At 43.5% G+C, this 21,440-nt stretch overlaps 1 protein-coding gene across 3 annotated transcripts in view; it reads right to left on the bottom strand.

Annotated features, from left to right (window-relative positions):
- plekha7a (pleckstrin homology domain containing, family A member 7a) overlaps positions 1 to 21,440 on the bottom strand; it is a 117,432-nt gene that overhangs the window by 873 nt on the left and 95,119 nt on the right. For 2 of the 3 annotated variants that reach the window (XM_067493771.1, XM_067493772.1), the window contains exons 9-27: positions 17,100 to 17,281; positions 14,850 to 15,413; positions 14,205 to 14,760; positions 13,005 to 13,088; positions 12,315 to 12,548; positions 11,235 to 11,288; positions 9,761 to 9,826; positions 8,536 to 8,616; positions 8,070 to 8,219; positions 7,608 to 7,709; positions 7,330 to 7,441; positions 6,970 to 7,100; positions 6,654 to 6,848; positions 6,407 to 6,503; positions 5,925 to 6,016; positions 5,283 to 5,534; positions 1,910 to 2,077; positions 744 to 877; positions 445 to 578 (exon numbers count right to left, since the gene is read on the bottom strand). In XM_067493771.1, coding sequence (XP_067349872.1) covers positions 445 to 578; positions 744 to 877; positions 1,910 to 2,077; positions 5,283 to 5,534; positions 5,925 to 6,016; positions 6,407 to 6,503; positions 6,654 to 6,848; positions 6,970 to 7,100; positions 7,330 to 7,441; positions 7,608 to 7,709; positions 8,070 to 8,219; positions 8,536 to 8,616; positions 9,761 to 9,826; positions 11,235 to 11,288; positions 12,315 to 12,548; positions 13,005 to 13,088; positions 14,205 to 14,760; positions 14,850 to 15,413; positions 17,100 to 17,281 — 3,388 coding nt within the window. Of the gene's footprint in view, positions 1 to 444; positions 579 to 743; positions 878 to 1,909; positions 2,078 to 3,224; positions 3,294 to 5,282; positions 5,535 to 5,924; positions 6,017 to 6,406; positions 6,504 to 6,653; positions 6,849 to 6,969; positions 7,101 to 7,329; positions 7,442 to 7,607; positions 7,710 to 8,069; positions 8,220 to 8,535; positions 8,617 to 9,760; positions 9,827 to 11,234; positions 11,289 to 12,314; positions 12,549 to 13,004; positions 13,089 to 14,204; positions 14,761 to 14,849; positions 15,414 to 17,099; positions 17,282 to 21,440 lie in introns of all 3 variants that reach the window. The other variant, XM_067493770.1, reaches the window with a different exon arrangement.

The following is a 21,440-nucleotide window of genomic DNA, read 5'->3' as shown; positions in this document are numbered from 1 at the left end:
GACATCCATCACAACTAATCCAATGAATTCACACCACCCAAAAGAGAAATGGCAGGAATACCTGGACCAGACACGTTCACCGCCTCTCCAGCCACTCATTCCCTGCACATCAGGGACATAAAGTAAATGACACAGTGCCTGTTTAAAGGTGGCACGTGAATATTTCTTAAAGTCAAAACATATGGTAGCTCGACTGTGTATTATTATATTCAGCAAATACGCGCTGTGGAAAAACGTCATTCTCTATATTCTGATGCTAGATGCCCTCTGTGTTTTTGTAACTGTGTGTGAGAAGTGATTTGTTCACAGGACAGGTCCTCACGCACGTCATGTTGTTGTTTAGAGGGGATTGCTATGGTGGTAAAGTTTATGGTGAGGACATGTGCCACAGCGGTGGTGGTTTATGCTACGGTGCCACGTTCGTGTAGTTATGAAGCCACAAACCTGCCACCAGTTTGCTCTTGCGTGACGCCTCTGAGGCCAGTGTGTGGGACACGTTCATGATCCTTTTCTGCTGCTGTAGAGTTGAGTCCAGCTCACTGAAGTCCAGCGGTGCAGAAGGCTGGATGTTCTGGACACTGTGCGAGAGGGACAAACATCGAGAGCAGGTTAGAGGCAACTGGCATTTGGTCTTCACATTTGGCATAATCTCAATCCAAACTGCACCAGTTTGATTATTGCTGAATATTTACATTTCTATTTCAAATAGAAAGAACCCAACTATAAAGTAATGTGTGCGCCACCTGGATTTGGCCAGCAGGTTCTTGATGCGCTCGGCCCGGCGGAAGCGTTCCTCCAGCTCCTCCGGACTTACAGGCTCCTCGGGGTCAGACTCCACGTAGCGCTCTGGGATGGGAACTTTTGGGGGTTTGGACAGCTGCATGTTGGACAGAAAGGTAATGGCTCTATAGTTTCATTGTTTAAGGTGCATTAAACATCTTTCTGCTCTACTGGCCACATCAAAGCCTTATTATAAAAGGTTTCCATTCCAAGTGACTGGGTTGGTCATAGGTTGTACATTTTCAACAACTTATTTGCTCTTTTATTTCTTAAATGTTCTGAAGTAGGGTTACAGCCTCGATAAAAACTTTACTGTAGGGCACAATAGTAATGCAAACTAGAAAATCAAATCAAGAAGAAATTCACTTTTTGTCAAACTAGGAACTGTTAGAAAATACACCTGTAATTTAAATTCTCACTCATTTAAATACACATTAAAAATTCTACATGCACTAAAATGGCGTTTTCTTATAGCCAAGGGATTGCAACGGTCTAGATTTGACAAAGGCTATTGAAACCTGTTTCAAAAGCAAAAGTTTGCGGTGCAAACTCCTGTGTTACGGACGTTGGCACGTAGACAAAAGCTTTGAGGGTGAAAATGATTCCCTTCAGTCTCTTTTCAGAGAAAGGTACAGTTGGATGCAAAAGTTGGCATGAAATGGCCTAAAAACACCATCATCAATATAATATTTAATGCACTTTGTTACTTCTGATGGTAAGTAACTGAATGTACATTGTTGTTCTGTGATTTCAAGGCCATTTAAGCGTATGGTTCTTTGATGGTAATCGTGATGATCTTTTATCATCAGAAGTAATAAAAATGGTCAAGGGGTGGATTATTATAGTGGTGCGATATTTAAAAATGATCTTTGGTTTCTGATGGAGGCTCTTTTTTTACAAGCTTAACGTGCATTAAATATTGTGTAGATGGAAAAAAATATTTTCCTCTTTTTGCCATTTCAAAATAAAGGGATTCCAGCATTATAAAATGGGATAAGATGAGACTGGAGGGGAGAGAAGTTAAACCTACTGATGACATGTTAGCTCATGAATGCTGTTTACAAAGATTTCACCACATGGATCCTGTAACTTGCTCGCTGGATAACTTTCTCTAAAGTAGCTACTGTACCTCTCGGCTGATATCCAGGTCGTAGTCAAGGGGTTCGACGTCGACCTCTCGTATGCGTGTGGCCGTCGCCGTCACCCACTCATCTGACTCAGTCCTCTTTCTCTCTAGGTTCCACCCTTCGTCACTCTGACCTTCTGCTCCCGGTCGCTCCTCTTGCCAATCAAACACCTAGAAAAGGCAAACGTCCGGTTTAAACAAGTCGTTGCATAACAATGAGAAACAGACTTGGCGACATCATTTTACATGGGTAAAGTTAAACGAACAAAAACCTCGACCATAACCACATTTTCTTGTAGATTCCATGCTTCCAAATACTTGTTGCATTTGACATTTAGTGCCAGCAGTCAGCTTTGGCCGGTGTGCCCCATTACTTTGTAGTAATAAAGTAAAAGATGAACATGAGGGAAAAAGCCTTTACAACTGAAAATATTAGTTGATTTAACAGTTATTTAACTGATAGAAAAAATAATCTGCATAACTATCTGTGACAGTAATGTTAAAGAAAACAGGCGAAGAAATTAGAGGTTCCACCTTCTTGAGTTGTCATATTTGTTGTCTGTGCCAGAAGTCTATGATAATAATAATGGAAGATCTTCAGATTGTAAATAAAGGTGAATCTTTTGTTACTTGAAAGCACTCAAACGTGTGAGGATGTGCGCACACTGTGCACAGCATTTGAAAATAAAGGGTGTTATCTCCACTAAATTAGAGTTCACAACGTGTATAGGTCTGTGTAGTATTTATTGATGATGGATGATTGATCATTCTAGGCTCTGGTTACATTTGTAATGCGACTGCAGTGAGTTGTGCCTCCCGGTAGAGGGAGACAAATTCAAATTTAACAATTCTTTGCAATCAGGATTACAGCAAGAAGTTTACCAAGGGATTTGGATGGATGATGTTTAGTATCATTACCACAGAAAAGGACCCAGGCAGGTGCTTAGTCTGTTTCTGGAGGCTGTAATTATACACATACCATATCCTTTTCTCTCTGATGAGCACCACCACATATGCATCTATAAAAATCCTCCGCCTCTCGTGTGTGTGTGTGTGTATGTGTGTGTGTGTGTGTGTGTGGTGTGAGGGGTACTTGTGAGAAATCATCCAAGGAGCATCAAAGCCATGCATGCATCCTTCCCGCTCCAGTTGCCTGCAGCAGGGTCTGATTTGTTGGCGTGTTCACATGCTCTGAGAAACACCGCATCCCCCCCAGTGCCCTGTTGTGCTCAGGAGAATCAATCACACACACAATAGGGACACACACAGAGAGAGAGGGAGAGAAAACCATGCAGACGCGGATTTATCAAACCACCACCAGGGCAGGAAGAACACAGCCAAGAGGAGGTTCAGAAGCAAGAAACTCTTTATTGTCGAGTGCAAATCTCTACATGATAGAAAAGAAAGGGGGGGGGGGGAAAGAGTTGTGCGTTGCTTCTCAATTACACAGATTAGATGGTGTTTAGCAGTTCACTTTTCTAAGTCTCTACTACAGTATATTTCTACTCTTCCACTGAGAAACCCCCTGTAACTAGTTTTCTCTTTGAGCAGATATATTGTACGTAGCTGTGGAAAGACAGAAGCAAGATGGCGGAAAAGCTTCTCCAGATTTCACACCTGTTAGAAAAAACAAGGAGGGGACAGCAGCACCATAGAGAACCAAAACGATGAGTATGACATGCACTTAATGAATCTTTAAGCACCTCATCAACCTGTTAAGTACTGCAACAGATTATTTGGTCAGTCAACAACAACAACAACAACAACAACAAAAAAAACCCCATAGCCGAATGTTTAATAAGTAAATGATTAAAGTTGCAGGTCTGCTGCATTGGTTTTATTTTTTTAACTTCATCTCTGTGGGATTTGGACTGTGGGTCAGACAAAAGAAGCAACATGAAGCCGTCTCCTCAGTCTTTAGGAGCCTTAGGTTTGTTTTTTTGTTTTTTAGCTTGCAACGTTTTCACACGATGAATTAATGACTGCACCCGAAATGTGTTTTACACAAAGCAGGTAAATATTGCCCCCCCCCCCCCGTTCCACACATTTCCCTTGACAAAGTTGTCCGCTCCTTGTTCCCAAGTTTTTGTTTTCTCTATTGCATTTTAACCCAGCTGCATTTCGGTCCCGTATATTTATGATGCATAAAACAGCGCAGCATAGGCCACTTGAAAGTACTCAGACATGAGTACAGCTTCTCTTTTCCATTTAAGAAAAGGCTGCATTAATGACAATTCAGAGATTACATGGCGTAAACACACGTTATGCTGGTGGAGCTGATACAAACAAAAGGCGCTATGCACTGAAACGAGGTGAAAGGTAGAAGCAGAAGATCACAGACTATGTATTGCTCAGCGGAAAGTCAATTTCAAGGAAATGTAGTTTGATTACAAGCAGAGGTCACAGCATTAGTCGAATTATAAGACTAACCTAGTAGTTATTATGTGTCATGTTCTCGGAATGGGCGACTTTGTCGTTTTGAATATTACCGTATTATTCCTTTATCCTTAGCATTGTCAGCGTTCATTAATTAAACCAGCTGGCCATAAGCTTAATGAACAGTAGTGTGGACTCTCGAATGTCAAAGTATTAATTCTCCGCACCGTTTCTAGGATTCTCCTGCAGAGACGTGCGCTTTACACTGGAGGTAAATTTGGGACAAAGGCAAAAAGATCTTCAGCAAAAACAAGGCACTTGGATTTCGTGTGAAGGAAAGAAAGCAGAAGCGTGATCATGAGTTGTGCTGCTAGCATTGCCTCTTTCTTCATTTCATCAACCTGAAAACATTTACCCCACTCCTCTATATGCTCTATATACCAAATCTCTACAAAATATAGCTGTACAACTGTATACTGAAAATATCCCTCAGTAAATAAATAAAAGTGTACAAGTACACAGTATGTAGATGTACATAAATGGGCTCTTCTCTCAACTTTCTGGTGATAAAATTAGAAGACGGAAAGCAGAGCGATGCCTTCCAACGTCTCCTTTTCGTTATGGATTTACATTCACAATTGCGTCAGTGAGGTCCCACCATAGGGCAGTGGAAACGAGATTCTATTTAACCTTTTAAAAAAATAAACAGGGAGTGACTCTGTCCCAATCCAAACCTCGCCCAAGTATTTCCCACAATGCTTTTTGTTTCGTATTGTTCTTAAAGCATTAACCAAGCTAGCTAGCCAGCGGTGGCCAGTCCTGCCCTTTAGTTTGTTAGTGCCTGCAGCAACTAGTTACACAAGGCAGAAAGTTCTAGTGTGTTAGCATTCCTGCTAGGTTATTGTGTGTCTGGGGGCTGGAGGGTGGCATAGCAGCAGTGGTGGTGGAGGTGCTGCTCCCTGTGTTTGCTGCTGCTGCGCGGGGGTGGGGGGTAACGTACAGAGGCCAGGGCATCGGAGGTGCTGGAGGGCAGCCTGGAGGAGGAGGACGATCGCTGGGTGGTGACGGTGGAGGTGGAGAGTCGCTCTCCCTGGCTGAGGTTCCTCTTACGTTCGCGAACCAGCGCCTTCTGGTGGCGCTTCATCCGCTCCAGCTGCTCCTCGGCAGTCATTCGGCCTCGGGGCTGATTGCTTGGCAGCTGCGGGGCCTCTGTTGGCGAATACAGACGCTCCAAGGCACTCTTGGGTCTTTCCTGTTCAGATAGAAAGTGAGGAATGTTACGGGGCAAATTGGAATCCGGCTGAGGCAGAAATGAGAGTATATGGATGGTTGGCAGTTTAAAAGGAAATAAAAACATAATAGAGTATAAAAAGGGGGATGAAAGACAGATGGATGATATGAGCAATGATGAAAGTGACACATTTAAACACTACATGGTAACAACAACAAACATCACTAGGACTCACACAGACATCTGCAGCCATATGAAATGCTGTCTGTCCCCAATATTTATAATGGAGCATACAGATAATGTCAGCAAATATGTATGATGTATACTAATCTTGCCAAGATCAAGCTAAGGTTTTAACTAAACCATGACCATGCTAACACTGGGTTTCTCATCCTTGTTGTCTTGACTGACCCTGGCTGCAGAGCTCCCGAGGCCTCTCCTTAGGGTGACGTAGGATGAGATGGAGTCGGACTGGTTTAGTCGAGATGAGGGGCCTGACACATCTGATTGATAGCAACAGAACAACAATCAAAAGGTGAAAAAAAAAAAAAAGAGACAGCCCAAAATGTAACAATAAAAATGTAATCTTGGTGTCACTTTAGGTGAAACTGTAAATGAGCATGTCGACCTGAACACAATCAAACATAAACATATTCAAACTCTGCAGTATATGAAGTTCATGCACATTTTCTACACATTTCGACTCCCTTACATGATCCCAGTGACAAAAATGTAAACACCCACTGCACAATATGCACATGAAAGAAAGGGTTCTACTCGCTACGTCACTTTACATTTTATAAATAAGCTGTGAAGGGTAAAGGTCGTCAGGGTTCTGCTGGCAACAAGACCCAGACAATATATAAGAATTTTACATGGTACTGCTCAGATACCTTTGCTTGGGAAATACAGGTAGTCATTATCAGACTCAGTGTTGTGGTGGATCATCCCTGGCAGCTCCGGCACACTCAGGTATGATCGCAAGTCAGCCTGAAATCAGAAAAGGAAAGGTCAAAACATTTCTAAGCCAAGAGAGAAGCCCTACAATTCCAAATATTTGTTTCTTATAAATTTACCCAAACTGCAATTAGAATTCCCACAAAACAAACGACAGTGAAATTATTGTGAATGACGCCGTACCTTGTAGTCTCCGTTGACAACGTACTGGCCGCTCTCCCTGTCCCTCTTCCTCTCATCTGATTGGCGTTTCAGTCCGCGCACAGATGTGTGGCGGATGACCGTGGCCTCTTTAGGGAGAGGCGGCACCACAGGGGGGGTCTCTTCGTAGTCGTAGAGGCGGGGGAGGGGTGGCCTAGGTGGGGCGCTGTCCTCTGCCTGGATTTTTTATTTTAAAAGTGTAGTCAGTACTACTGTATTGCTATTGTAATAAGTTTGAAACAAGTTTCAAATGAACGCAGGTTCGTTCTGTGGCAGCTTTTCCAACCATGACACTCACCCACTTTGGCACAGTGCCGTGAGGCAAAGTATGGGAGAGGATGGTGGGGATGGAGCTGCGAGGAGGAGGCTGAACCTCCGCACTAAGAGAAGGCACTGCTGGCTCTGACGCCGAAGGCACTAATTTTCTCTCTGGAGGGACATGTCGGCACAAAGAAATCAAGGTTTTTATTGAAATGTTCAACGCAGATTCACGGTTCAGAGTTGGCAAATGTAGAAATTTCTCAGCAACTTAAAGCTAAGAAGAACAAATACATGTTAAACTTTTCTTGGGTTTTCATTTGGAAAGAGATGTTTAAAGACAATAGTGAAGGGATTTGAGAGTGAACACAATCTGGTTGCGACAGTGTCGTCTTCCCACCTGGATTCTGGACAGAGTCAATGGTGATCTTGTAATTAGCTTTGCTGGCACTCAGTCCTGCCATCACATCCTCAATCCGCCACAGCTCGCGTTTCATCTCGTTTTTTTCTTGCTGTGTAAAAACACACGGACACACATTTGTCTGAGAAACTTACTTACAGACAAAATAAGCACAGCCTGGATAAAAGCTATAGCCACCGTATCTGAAACTCACTCAACTGCTTCGACTAAAGAACTGAGGTACTTGCTGTGTTCTGAGCTGCAGTAGCATGCCTCACCTGAGGGGTGGTGCTGTTGTTCATATGAGCCTGCAGTGCTGTCCTCAGCTGCTCCACTGATCTCTCCAGCCTGTTGTACTCTTCCCAGGCCTGTGCCATCTCCTGCAGAAAACAAGCACACACACACACACACACACACACACACACACAGAAACATAATCATTTCAAGTCAAAGCATATTATGAGTAAAAATTAGCAAAATGATCTCTTCAGTTTTATAATACATAACTATAGAACTGAGCTGAAAATATGATTAGGTTATATAAATACATTTTGCCAACATATACTATAGTGAGATATATGTATTCAGCAGGGCACAGGTAGACAGTTTAATATACTCATGGCAAAAAACATTGGGAGCCAATACTCTACCCACGAACTAACTTTAATGTGCATCCTAACTACTATCCATGCAGTACGTGCAGAACAAACGTCAGGTATCTTTTCAACACAAAGACACACCGTGGAGAGACGTGATATTTGGGCCCAGATCGTGACCAGATCTTCCTGCAGCAGCCTCTGCTGGCAGGCGATCTTGTAGGCGTGGGCTGGCTGTTCCTGGTACTGCTCCATCTGCTGATGGGAAAAATCCAGCACCTTCTCCAGCTTGTCCTGACGAGGCGAAAAAGCATAAGGTTGTCTGAAGCCACTCAGAGCTGCTTCCCTCATAATATGTTGCGCTAAAATTGTGCATTTAGAGCAGCGGCAGGTCATATGGAAGGTTATTCAACACTGGCTCCATGGACGGTCAGTTACTATGTAAGACATCATGATACTTCACTGGACCTTTCTGTACTTGCCTTCTGAGGTGCAAGACTTCAATCCATACTTTACAGAATATATGCTAAAATATACATGCAGGTGCATTCAGTTGGATTTTCCTGGACTGATGTGGACTTGGCCAGAGGTCTGGTAGTAGAGTGTGTACCTTGTCCTCCTTTAACGAGCTGATCCGTGCCTCCAGATCCTTCAGGATTTTATCCTGTTCACATAACCGACTCAATTTCACCTGCAGGGGGAGACACAGAGCTGAGTAGGCAGGGGAAGGGGGGGTGGGGAACAGAGGGTGCATTGTAGGAACCACTTCTCAAGTGTTTATTTATCTGTTGACCTGTGATAATTAAGGTTAATTAATTGCAACTTTCCCTTTGCCTCAGCACGTCTAGATGAATGTGTATGTGTGCAGCTGTGTGTATCAGTATGTTTCTGTGTAGTCATGTGTCTTTTCTGAATGTTTGATTGCAGGCACAGCTCCCCTGGTCTCGTTCGGGTGTAATTATTGTGAGAGAGCCCATTAGACAGAGTGGGTGCGACCCATCTGACACGGTTAATCACAGTGTCAGGGTTGCTCTGAGCCCTGTTAATTAATCCCCGATTAAACTCGGCGAGCATCAAGGCAAAGGTGGGATCCCTTTAGTGTCCTGTGGTAAAACAACACAATATTCATGTAACAAGGTTGTGACTGAACAGTCTCATGTGAACAAAGCGCTTGTCCACATGCATTTTTACTTTCTCTGCTCGTTTTCACATCCCATTAAATAAATTATTAATTCTGTTGCTGTCTCTGTGGTGATGTTGTTGTTGTTGGATGTAATCAAATATTCATTGCAGACAACGTGCTCATAAATTGTTTAAACAGTTGTGCGTGTGAAGCTTAGCCTTAGAAATACTTTCATAAGCGAAAACAAGGCTGTTTGAAAAGCTGCAGGGAATTGTTTGGATTATCAAACTGAAAGAGTTATGGCATTTACCCACAAACACTCTCTGCATGCTATTTTCCCTTAAAGCTCAGTAGAAAAGGTTACAGCATCCGCTCAGACATTTTCCACATTCTATTATGTTTTGCCTTAATTTAACCTAATTTAAATAAATATCTTACCTCCCAACGTTTCCTTAATTCCTATCATGGCCCACAGCTCTCTTTCCCCCCAAATCTATTAAGATTTTTGTTCATATGTTATTTAGATATGCTACTAACAGACATACAGGCCCTGAAATATAACCTGCTTGATGAAGTGAGCTTGTCTGTCTGGTTAGAAGATTTAACATGTCTGTACTTCACCCAGTGCTGCTCTGCACAGTGAGATACGTTATGGAGTGTCCCTGCTACAAAGCTGTAATAAAACGTTAATGTAGCTTTAGCTTGTACTTACATCCACATCGCTTTCTGCAACCTTCACAGGTCTCCCTGAATCTTTCAATGTCTGACTTCCAGCTACCTGGAAATTAGATAGTGAGTATTTCTGGTTAGTAATTATACAGGAAATAAAGGAACCTGACTTCTGGGTTACGAGGGTGAAGAAATAAAGGAAATACAGAACACAGAGACCAGCTACAAACTATAAGGAGTCGCAGTCACAGACTGTTATCTGGGACACATTCTCTTGAATGAGTGACTTTTAGCACACAAAATAAGCTGCTGCCATGAGGAACATGATAGCTGTTGGACGCTTTGAAGCCCTGCATGAAATGACTTTTCCATAAAACATGTATACACAATGTCCCGTCCATACGAGCAGGAAGGTATTGGTTTTAGGAACACACGCTGGACTGCCGGGGCTCCGGTGCTTGCTTCCAGATTCACTGGGGTTATTGACAGGGTTCTACAGTGCAAGAATAACCCAAAATACTGCAAAACATTAAAGTAGAGCACATATGCAAATTTAAGAGTGAGAAAAGCAGCAAATCCCTGATAACAGCCCTGTCCTGTGCTTTGGCATAATCACCTTAGGATGTGCTCTCTTGTTTTTTGGACAGGACACAGTAAAGCCCCGTGTAGCATTTCAGAAACGATGGTAGAAGCAGCTGGCTTTTCAACCACCGGGCCACAGCCACAGCCACAACACATGCACTGCCGAGCCATCCCATGCCCAATATTAGACAGCAGCTTCCACAAACATGGTCACACGGAGGTAAGATGTTTGATGCCAACATATTGCAATTGCTGTGCTGGAAGCAATGGGATGGTCTTTCTAGAACACAGACTCTCTAGACACACACACACACACACACACACACACCCTTACAGCACAGACTATACACATGCATCCCTGCTCTGAATGCTGCACGAACATGCACAAGCATAACTGTACACGCAGGACCACAGACTCACTGCATACAGCATCCCACTTCTGTGTATAATAATGCACATGGACTGAGTCCAGACACACGCACACATACACAAAGAGCTTACGTTCATTATAGGCCTGAGTGGCCCAGCAGTGCAGTGCAGCAGTAAACTGTGAACTGCGAGGATCAGGGGCTCTAGTGCTCTGATCTGGGAGTCAAAAAAAAAAATAAAAATCACAGAGACACAGAGCCGCAGTCACAGATTGGCGGCTGTTTTTTTTTTTTTTTGGAAGATGCTTCTAAAACCACTCATTAGTTAAAAAGAACTCTGGGATATTCGTCCCCATGCAAATGCCTGAACATCTCCATTTTCAACATTTCAAGATGGCCAAGAGTATTAGAGGTAGTTGTCAGCATGACTGTTAGTTTGAGATCGAGATATTCCGGTTCAGAAAAGGCACGTCAGAAGTAAAGCACTTGAATTTAAGGAGAAGTCAAGTTCACATACAGTTTTACTGGGGCTAAACTCTCTGACGTCCATTCATTTTTATGTCTCACCTTAAGGTCCAAATACTCCAAATCCTTCTTCAGCTGCATATAGGTGTCATCAACCTAGAGGGTGACAAACACAGAGGTGTGGATTACTTTACTGTGCCAATTCCCCCTCTGACTCATCTGATGTCACTGAAGATTTATCGAGCAGTGAGAGTTGTGTGTTGACTGTGACGTGTGAACTGCCGGTATGTATCTGTGCTCTCATGCATCACAACACTCACATGTACAGCAAAAAACTGCTTAGACACAACTGCAGTACTGTAACAAACAAAAAGCCAGCACAGACCAGAACCACTAGAACGTCCCTGAATTCAGCTTGGAATTCAGCACCCGTCGTTCAACAGAGAACACACTTAACGGCCGAAGATGAGAGACTCACGAATCAGAAGATTAAAAGTGACCGACACATCCACAGCTAGCCAGTTAGCCAAAGCATGAAATGGCTTTGTGGACGCTGAAAAGTTAGCAGCACGACATGCTATGGACAGTATCACTGGAAGCACAATGTGGAAACTGACCAGCCAAGAGGGGCACATGGAAAAGTGGTGAATGGGTCTATGACGGCAGCCAGGCCGGCGTTTCACAGAACAACAATGCCCGATGCACAAGTTTTTAGGTAGAGGTTGCCACTAATTTACTGCTGATGGTCTCGGCCAGTCTGTTCTGGTTAGTGTCAGGAGCTAAGAGCAGCCGTTCCTGGGGATAGATTGATTTTCAGCACTACTGAATCCCGAGTTTCACATCTAGATATAGGGAAGTGGACGTGACCGGTCTGACCTGGTAGTGCGTTTGTACGTGCATGGAAAAGATGTCAGTCTCAGTGAACATGGCTGCTATATGATGACATCTTATCTTTTCCAGTCCAGCTATTTGTTTCAGAACATTTTGTCAAACATCAAAGCGTTGGACAAGCAAAACTACTAAAAGTTATCTTTTAGTCAGCCTTGTTCCTGCAAGCACAACAATGAAATAAACAATTACAAAATAACTATGACGGGTAGAAAAAAAACTGCAGTATGTTTATTGGCAACCTCTACCAGCCCGGGGTACAACGGGCAGCAGGCGTGCCGCACCGGCCCCCACCTGGGTGTTGCAAGAGCCCATGGGAGCCGAGAGGCTCGCATGTCCAAGGTGAGACACAGGAGAGGGGCCAGAGCTGAGGAGGGGGCTGGTGCTAGCAGTGACGAGGTGGCTGTAGTGGAAAGGCTCGCTGGGACTGTTGAGTCGCTGGAGCTGGGCTAACGTGTGCTGGCGCGCAGACGCCATCTTGGCCTGATGCCGGCGCAGCTGAATGAGGAGCAGAGTGAGCTCCTCGGGCTGTCAGGCACCACATGACATTAAACCTGGCACATGTTAATACTGACCACAGCAAAGTCCAGTGAAACTTCTCTTGGTTTACACGAGTAGCTTAGCGCTAGTGGCCAATTACTGACTGCTAATTTGAACAAGCAGATCTGCAGCTAAATTAAAAAGGATTAATGGTGTTGGAAACACAGTCAGACACATAGCTACACACTCTACACAACAAGTTGCTAAGGAGCAATTCTCCCACATGTCCAGCTACAGCTAACCAGCCAGTGTCGAGAAGACTAATTAATGTTGGGACAATATCATACAACACTTTACTCATAAACTAGCAGAGAATGAACACATTGATTTAATCAATCTAGTCAAAAATAATCATAAGTAAGTCAATATAATAACTACATGGATACCTAGTGTAACGTTTACTTAAAGGTCAATACCAGCAATGAAGACACTTGTAAAACTCACCGTCTTGCCATGAAGGCTGGGGGCACTGACTGTGTGTGTGATGTAGCCAGATGGAGGCATTGACCGCCTCTCGATTGTTGCAGCCTGACAACACATACATGACACACGATTTACTTACAGTGTTTGAGCTTTAGACAGCAATTTTAAATATCACATTAGGTACAGTGTGTGTGTGGTAACTGCGGAATTAAACTAGTGACCTTCTATTGCATCATAACACAGCCAGCTCCATGTGATCAAAGCGCTTGTACATATTCGTACTATGTTAACGTTTCTAATAGTTTACAGTTTATTTTTCACTGATTGCTGACACAGTTGAGCTAATTTAAAAGACCGAATGCCTTAAGGACTCGTCTGTAATTGTAGCCCAAGGCACTAAAATCATTATTCTGTTCAGTGAAGCACAGTTTCAACATCCACCCCACACTGTCAGACTGACTGACATTGTTCTGGATGAGAAACGGTTCTATTTGATAGTTTTGCACTAGCCAGTGGGAAAACGTGTTAATGGTCCCATCACAAAATCCATGTCAGACAATGACCTGACAGCAAAAACCTATGCTGCAGTGCCTAAAAGCAATATCAGTTAATGTTGTAAACATTAACTGATATTTGTAATATTTTATACGACGGTGTTATGTAAATGCCTTAATAGTAAAAGTGTGAGTGTGAATGGGTGAATGAGAAGCAGCGTAAAGCGCTTCGAGTGCCAATGGGTAGAAAAGCGCTATATAAGTGCAGAACATTTACCATTTACTTAAATCTCTTAAAAAAAATACAACAACCTTCCTTTCTGCTCTTTCTCGCACTTGCATCTCGTGAAATGTGAACACATTTCTGATAGGACTTTGCTTTGATGTTTTCTCCTTGACCTTAGATTTTTGCTGCCTTGTACCTCACTTGTAAGTCGCTTTGGATAAAAGCCTCTGCTAAATGACTAAATGTAAATGTAGGGAATAAAACAGATTAGCAGATTAAGCCACAAGGACCAAATGGACAATTCATGGTTGTTATTGGTCCACCCGGCCCTGCGCCTTTTAGCCGGGCAGAGGTTATGAAGCTATGCAGTGCAAAGGCCACAGACTCAACACAGAGGCTTAAACTGAGCCTTACATGTGGGAAAGAACACAAGTTTGGTTTCAGACGGTTATACCTCACTTCGTGTGATTTTGGTTCTGCATCTGTTGGACATTGTTTTACCTTGAACACCTGAGATTTACTCCTCCGGGGGGAAACAGCAAAGGGGATGTCCACCACCGACCTATCACCCACCGGCCTGACGGTCACTCGTTCAGCAGGTGTGTGCGGCCTCCGAGTGGGTGACAGAGTTCGGCTCGTGCCTGGCGGGGGCCCTGGCGGAGGGATGTCTGCAGATGAAGGTGGTACTGACACACAGCGGGTGGGGCCTTCCGATTTGGGGGCGGATGAGGAGGAAGGCACAGTGGATGGGGGGCGGGGCCCAAAGGGGTAGTCTGGGGCTGGGGTATAGAGTGGTGCCGTGGGGCTGCCGTGACGGAACTGGTGGCGCTGCTGCCACTCGTACAGTTGCCAGACAGTGTTTGACCCTGCGCCGCCCTGCTCTGGGGTGAGGCGGAAGTGGCTCAGACGGTCTTGGGCATACTTGTACTCGCCAATGCGGCCAGGTGGGGGGCTCTGGCGAGGCGTCTTTGGGAGGGTCTGGTAGGCGTCTGTTGAAGTGAACTTGTGCTGTGTTGGTGGTGTGCGACGAGGAAGCGTGTTCTCTCTGGATGAGGGGCTGTCAGGAAAGAACAGCTAATGACTGATTTTTAATGCCAAATAAAATGTTTGTTACCCTGCTGGGTGCAGTATACAATGGTGACCTACCCTTTCTGCTCAGCCTTTTGAACTTTGACCCACTGCTCGACTTGCTCCAGAGCGCTTCTCCTCTGCACCTGCTTGTTTGGGTCAGCAGCGGGCTGCGCTGGGGCTCTCTGGTACGTTCCCGCTGCAATCCCATTGGGCTCCAGGATGGGGCTGGGCGTGGAGATGAGGCCATTTCTTGTGCAAACGCTGGAGGGAAGTGTGGAGGCAGCTCGCGACGGTGCCCGGGATGGAACCCTGGACACAGGCGCAGAGGCCGACACGTGGTCTGATTGTGGGAGGGCGGAGGGTGCTGGGTTGGAGGGCAGAGACGTGTGTGTGTCCATCTCCAAGCCAGTGCTTGCTATAGGATGCTGCAGCATAGTAGTAGTAGGAGAGTCTTTGTGGAAGCTGCAGAGCTCCTCTGTGTTGCGGTGTATGGGCTCCAGGAGAACCTCATGGATTATTGGTCCTGGGGTCTCAGAGTCTGAAGTCTTGATGTTGGTCTTGTGGTGGTTTATGTGATTCGTTTGTGGGGCGGCCTGCTGCTGCTGCAACATGCTCAACTTCTCAAACGTGTCCGATGGTCTGTGGAGAGTAGAGATTACATGAAAAGCTCTTTCACTAACTTCCCTTTTAACATGATGAGACTTTCATTCCTTAGAGAACTGGATGATAATTAACTACAGCAGCTATCCTGACAGCTCAAACTCCTCAAAGGATTTCAGAAGCTTTTACTCAATAAGCCCCAATTCTGTTTCATTTGATCACTTCCATGATATCCCATGGACTTTGTCTGCCACCATTTCAGGGGTCTTAGTCTTTATTCTGTTGTGCTGAACTGAATTTGAACTAGATGACTGTCACATGAAAGAGAAACTTTAAGGACAGTGTCTGATGCATCACACATGCTATTTAAAGCAGGGCAGATGACAAGCAAAGCCATGTAGGCACCACCAGTCTTCAAATTAATTGATGTAATGCATGTGACAGGAGGAGCTCGGACTTTGGAAACTATAGGATCTTTGAAATTTAGGGAAGCATACACTAGTTTTAAGTTTAACACCCTCGGCTGCTGCCATTTTTACGACTCTGGGGATAATGTGAAAGAAGTGGCAGCAAATATTAATATTACAAACAAAAAACTGTTTTTTCAAACAAGAAAATGCCAAAAGGAAGAGGGAAAAAAAAGGCATTTCATCTGATAGCTGTGCTCAGCTGGTTTTCCCTTCTGTCATTCACTAAAAACGAGCGTAGTCTTGTGGGATCTCCCTCAAAAAAAAAAACAAAAAGAAAGAAAGAAAACAAAGTGCTGGGATCTGCGGGTGTCTGAGGCTGCCAGTAACTAATGCAACGCACTTGATCTGTGCCCCCTTCCCCTTGTCAACACATGAATCATTTATGGAGGAATCTTGTTCAAAAACCATCATGTCACAACATCAGAACGTAACCTCTGAAAGCAAGCGAGCACATAAAAAAATACTGTAGACTCATATGCTACAGCAATGGGACTGAGACTGTTTGTTAATCACTTTGTCACAATCAAATGGGAAAATTTTCCAGAATACATGTGTTTGAAGGATATAACAACGGCAGTCTACACACAAATGCTGTAAAGTCACAAAATCATAGCCCATGAGGTGTTTTAAATGAGTGTAAAGACATGAGGGGGGATTATAAAAGGAGAAATATTTTAATATTACATCACTTATAATAATTTCCTGTTAATTAACAGGTCATCTATGGGAAACGTGGTACAAAGTTAGCAGTTCACTACCTATGGCTAGAATTAAGATATTATCATTCCACTGGAGGATGGTACGTACAGTTTCAGGGAATGGATACAAATGACTGAATGGGATTTTTTTAGTTCTCAGGATCATGTTTGGAGGGTCTGTATGATCTGTAATTAGCAGAATTAGACAGTGTGTAAATTTGCGTATGTGTAGATCATGAGAAAAAGGGTTTATTTTAAATTTGAAACCACTGCTGGAATCGCAATATCAGTAACAAACACAAGGGGGAGCTCTTGGTGTGTGGCAGAGATATTCATGTTTCTGATTATAAAATAAATGTGTCTGGAAGTTGTTAGTTTGACTCAAGTTCAGTTTGTTCTTGGTTCGTAAACTAAAGATGTTTTGAGAGACGTAATTTTCTTCATAAAGTACTAGGGAGGCGTTCAGTGACTAAATACGCTTATTGGAGTCTTTAAGTATGTTGGTGTGACGAATCTTGAGTGTGTGTGTGTGTGTGTGTGTGTGTGTGTGTCCCTACCTGATGAGTGTGTCACTTTTGTTCTGCATCATTGTGGCCTGATTCATGGCCCTCAGCCAGGTGTTCATGTCCTCCTGGGTGTCTGCGCTGAAGTAATACGTCCGCATGCCAGTGTGCTCCGCCTGCGAGCCAATCACAGAGCTCTGCTTATAAATGTACGAGCGCATACCGGTGTGGCTGGCCTACAAGGAGAGAACAGAGGCAGGGTCGGTGTCATGGTGTCATGGGTAAGAGCGGACTCAGCCGTGAGGCGGTGAGTTACGTGAGCTTCAGCTTTGGCCAGAGAGACGGGAAGATTTCATGCTGTCCAACAAGGGAAACAACATCAAGCGCGACATAAGCATCGACCGGTGCAGAGAGAGCCAATGAAGGAATCCACACAAAAGAAACACAAAGACAAAAATGGCAGCCAGTAATGACCAACACAGCCTCAACTTTCAACCAATGACAGGAAAGATACTTTAGTTCGATGGGGAATAGAAAATGTGAAGAAGGGGGGAAAAAAAACCTCCACAGTCTCCTCACAAACCTCTTTATTCCTGCTATTACAGCTTGGAGACCCACTAAGAACATATTGCAAGGCACATAACAATAAATAAACATAACATAGACTTTCTTTTATGCTTGTTTTATCTTCAACAGTATTTCCAAAAACAAAATAGTATTTCAGAGAGTTCTCTGAATTTATGTCAGATTGATCAGATTCCACTAAATGACAAGGTAATTGTACTCTGTGACTCAAACTTTTGTTTTGTTGACAGGAATAGTTCATATTTCTTCTTGTGCACAATAAAAAGGATTCGCCCTGTACACTCAGCTGAATGTGTTCCGCACGTCGATTTGGCATGAAATTTTACGCAGGATGACTTATAACAAACGAACAATCTTTTCCCCTTGGTTCCGTTTCCTTTCACACATAAAAAAAAAAAAAAAAAAAAAAAAAAAATCACTGCTACAATGGTCTAATGTGTTTTTATTGGTTAAATGGATCTGGGGCAGGACTCATAAAGTAAACAAAAGAAGATGAAACAACTGCTTTATCACTGCGGTGATTATCTGGGTATTCTCCAAAGCAAAAGACACTTTGTGAGAAGAATCTTGAAAATCCAACACCGTTCACACTTTGCAGAGAAGACATGCTGTCAACTACATTTCAGTAAAAAAAAAAAACTTGCCGATTTAGGCCAGATCACGTCCGACTACGTCATTACAACACAGTTTGTTTGGGACTAGACCAAGACCCCCCTCAGTAAAGCGTCTCGGTCAAAGGTTAGGATTGCCGTGTTCAGACCTGCCCAAACAAACTGCACCAAGTGCGAAAACGAGCCAGAGCTGGGCTAAAACAAGGTAGGTGTGAAAAGTGTCTGGTGTCTTTCAGCTCATTGTTTTGTTTTTCTGTTCCACAAATATTAATTAACTTTATATTCAGCAACAAAGGCCAAATTATTTTTTTTTTTACAAAAAGGCTCTGATTTTGTACCACACCTGTCAGGCATGAAACTGAACACACGAGGATTTGGAGATGTATTTTTTCCCACCAAAGAAAAAATGTGAGTTGCTCAAAAATCTGGTTTCTGGCTACGCTGTAGTCTGGTCCACTGAGAGGTTGGTATCTCTGCTTCTCCTGCTATTTCGGTCTCAAAATTTGATGAACTATCTGAGTCCCGAGAAGCTGAAAGAGGCTGAAACAAATGCTTTCACTGTTTGATAATTCAGTTGTAGTAAAAATGTCTGATGGCACAGATACTATAACTGGCTGCATTTTACACAGCAATAAGAAAACACAGCGTCCAACAGAAGAACTGACCGAGCAATTCAAGCAACAGCGCTTACACTTACAGCTGTTTTGGTAAGAAGTGTTTTCTATCTGGAATAAAAAGACCTTTCTGTGAATGTGGGTTTATTAAAAGCTTCTTTTAAAGCGAGTTGCACTCGATCAAGCAAAGGTCTATAAATGTTCTTCCTTCCTTCAGGGGTTGGGATTGGAAGACAAAAGAGAGGAGCCACTCGACAACAGATGCATGCAGATGAAAAGTAACTAAACGCTACATCTTCTCTACCCTGATTCATTCGCTGAATAATGAATGAAGGGCAACACTAAGTTTGTGTGGTGGGATCTGCTGTGGCAGCACAACCCTAATTCCCCCATGATGTCTTTATTTGGGTTAGATTGTGATAAAAATGACAATTTGCCTTCTTGTCTGTAACGTGATGACAATCGGGAACACGTCGCACCCAATTATATGGTTTAATGTACAAACCCAGCAAGTTCATGAATAATACAAAAGCAGATTGTCACCCCCGCTGTGCTATTCTGTTACTATGAACTCGGAATAAACCCCGACACACAGATACAGACATGTACATAAACACAAATACTCCCATTTCTCCACCCCCAGGTTCCCAGACAGCTTGATAAATCACCTCCTATCTGATTTCTGCCATGCGGCTGCTAAAATAAGCTAATTTCACCGGCTGCTACAAAGCACTAATAAAATGACCTAAAATATAATTTCCCCTACTCATGCTTGAGTATGCACTTGACCCCGATTCAGTACAGATTTTAAGATCTGGGAGCTGATTGTACCACTCACTTGAGTCACCGCAGTCCTGATAATGCTGCAAGTGCACTGGCTCTGCAGGCTCAGGTATAACAGCAGTGTGAAATACATGATTGCACTGAGCAACTTTTACTTTGTGAAGGTGACAGGAGGCTGTTATAGTCCTTTGCAATGGTCTGTTTTTTTTTTTCCAATGTGCCTCCGAAATCACTGCAGATTGACATTGTATGTGCAGCATTTCATGGTTTTCAGGACAACTTCACTGCTGATTTTCCATTCTACAACCCAGTTAAAATGGTTTTGACAGACTGAGCAAGTGACCTGGATCCAAACCTACTTTTATGGCTCAGCTAAAAAAAATTACATCAACTACTTACTCAACATAAAATAGTACTTTTAATCAATCAATCAAATACTACTGTGGCTGACATCCTAGAGCAAGTCGTCCACAAACTGCAGGGTCGTTAGTTTGGGCCCCAACTCTTCCTAGCTACATCTCAAAATGTCATTGGAGAAGATGCTGAACGCCGGCAGCTGGATAATTTTTAAGAGTTGTTAAAAAACCAAAAAAATGAATCCACTGATTCAATATTAAATATGTTTGGGACTCTGCACTGGAAGTAGACCAGATTACAACCTAATGAAACCACTTTATAGCTTAACAAAATGTATTCCAGTCGTCATCCAGGTGTGGTTATCTCAAAGTTGAGTCATGTCAGCTGGACTTCTTTCGCTTTCTCTTTCTTCTTAGTTGTAAACATTTATCGACTTAACCATGTAGCTTCTTCAGACACGCCGAAGAAGAAACGGTTTCACCACAGAGACAACGTAGTCTAACTTGTTTTACAACCCCAGTTTAATCCAGCTCAGACGTCACAGTAAACAGACAAATCCTCCAGGATAACCCACACAAGCCGTAGCAGCCCTGTTACAGAGTCCTATCATAATACACAGGAAAAGCTAAGCACAAAACGAGCTCCAGATTTTAAAGGTATGTCAGTAAACCCTGCATTTAACAGCTGAAAACACACCAATCAATTGTGTTTGGAGAATCCTAAACTTCGCATCCCCAGCTCCCTCGTTACATTTGGATTTTTGATTTTACTGTCTGGTTAAAATAAAAACCTGCAGGCTATTTGAGGAAAATGTTACCCCGTGGGAAAAGGACCGACGCATCAGCCACACACAGAGCTCCGTCAGACCGTCACTGTCAGGAATGGAGAGGAGTTGGGGGACATCAGAGGACAGGAAACAGGGAGGGAAACTATTTAGCAACCATTTCTCTTTAAAATGGTAGATTCGTCCCCAAAACATATTAAAATCTTGATGCAAGTAGTAACAGCATCCTGAGGAAGCAGCTGTCAAAACAGGCCTGTTTGCTCACCATCAGCACTTTGACAGACAGCCTCTCACTGCTACAATGAGACAGTCAGACTGCTTGATACAACAGAACACTACGCTGCTAGTCAGACGTTCCGGCACGTGCAGAGATACTGGGATGCATGTGCACTGACAACACACAAAGTAAAGAACTTAAACTGATTTCAAATCCTGCTCCCCTAGTGTTTTGCAGAGAGCTGTGAATGTTGCACACATAAGACCTCCATCACACCATATAAAAGCCCTGTCGCTTTCCATCTCAAGTCACCAGCCTCAGACTTGTCCCTGATTTTAGTTACAGTGTATAACAATGGACCGGCTCACACACAGCAACACGTGACACGCACTGCCACCAGTCTAAAATAACATTGGAAGTGCCTCTCTCTTTAGCAGGAATGCT

The sequence above is a fragment of the Channa argus genome, chromosome 23, assembly GCF_033026475.1.
Source record: "Channa argus isolate prfri chromosome 23, Channa argus male v1.0, whole genome shotgun sequence".
Lineage (NCBI taxonomy): Eukaryota > Metazoa > Chordata > Actinopteri > Anabantiformes > Channidae > Channa > Channa argus.
This window is presented reverse-complemented; position numbering and strand designations above follow the sequence as displayed.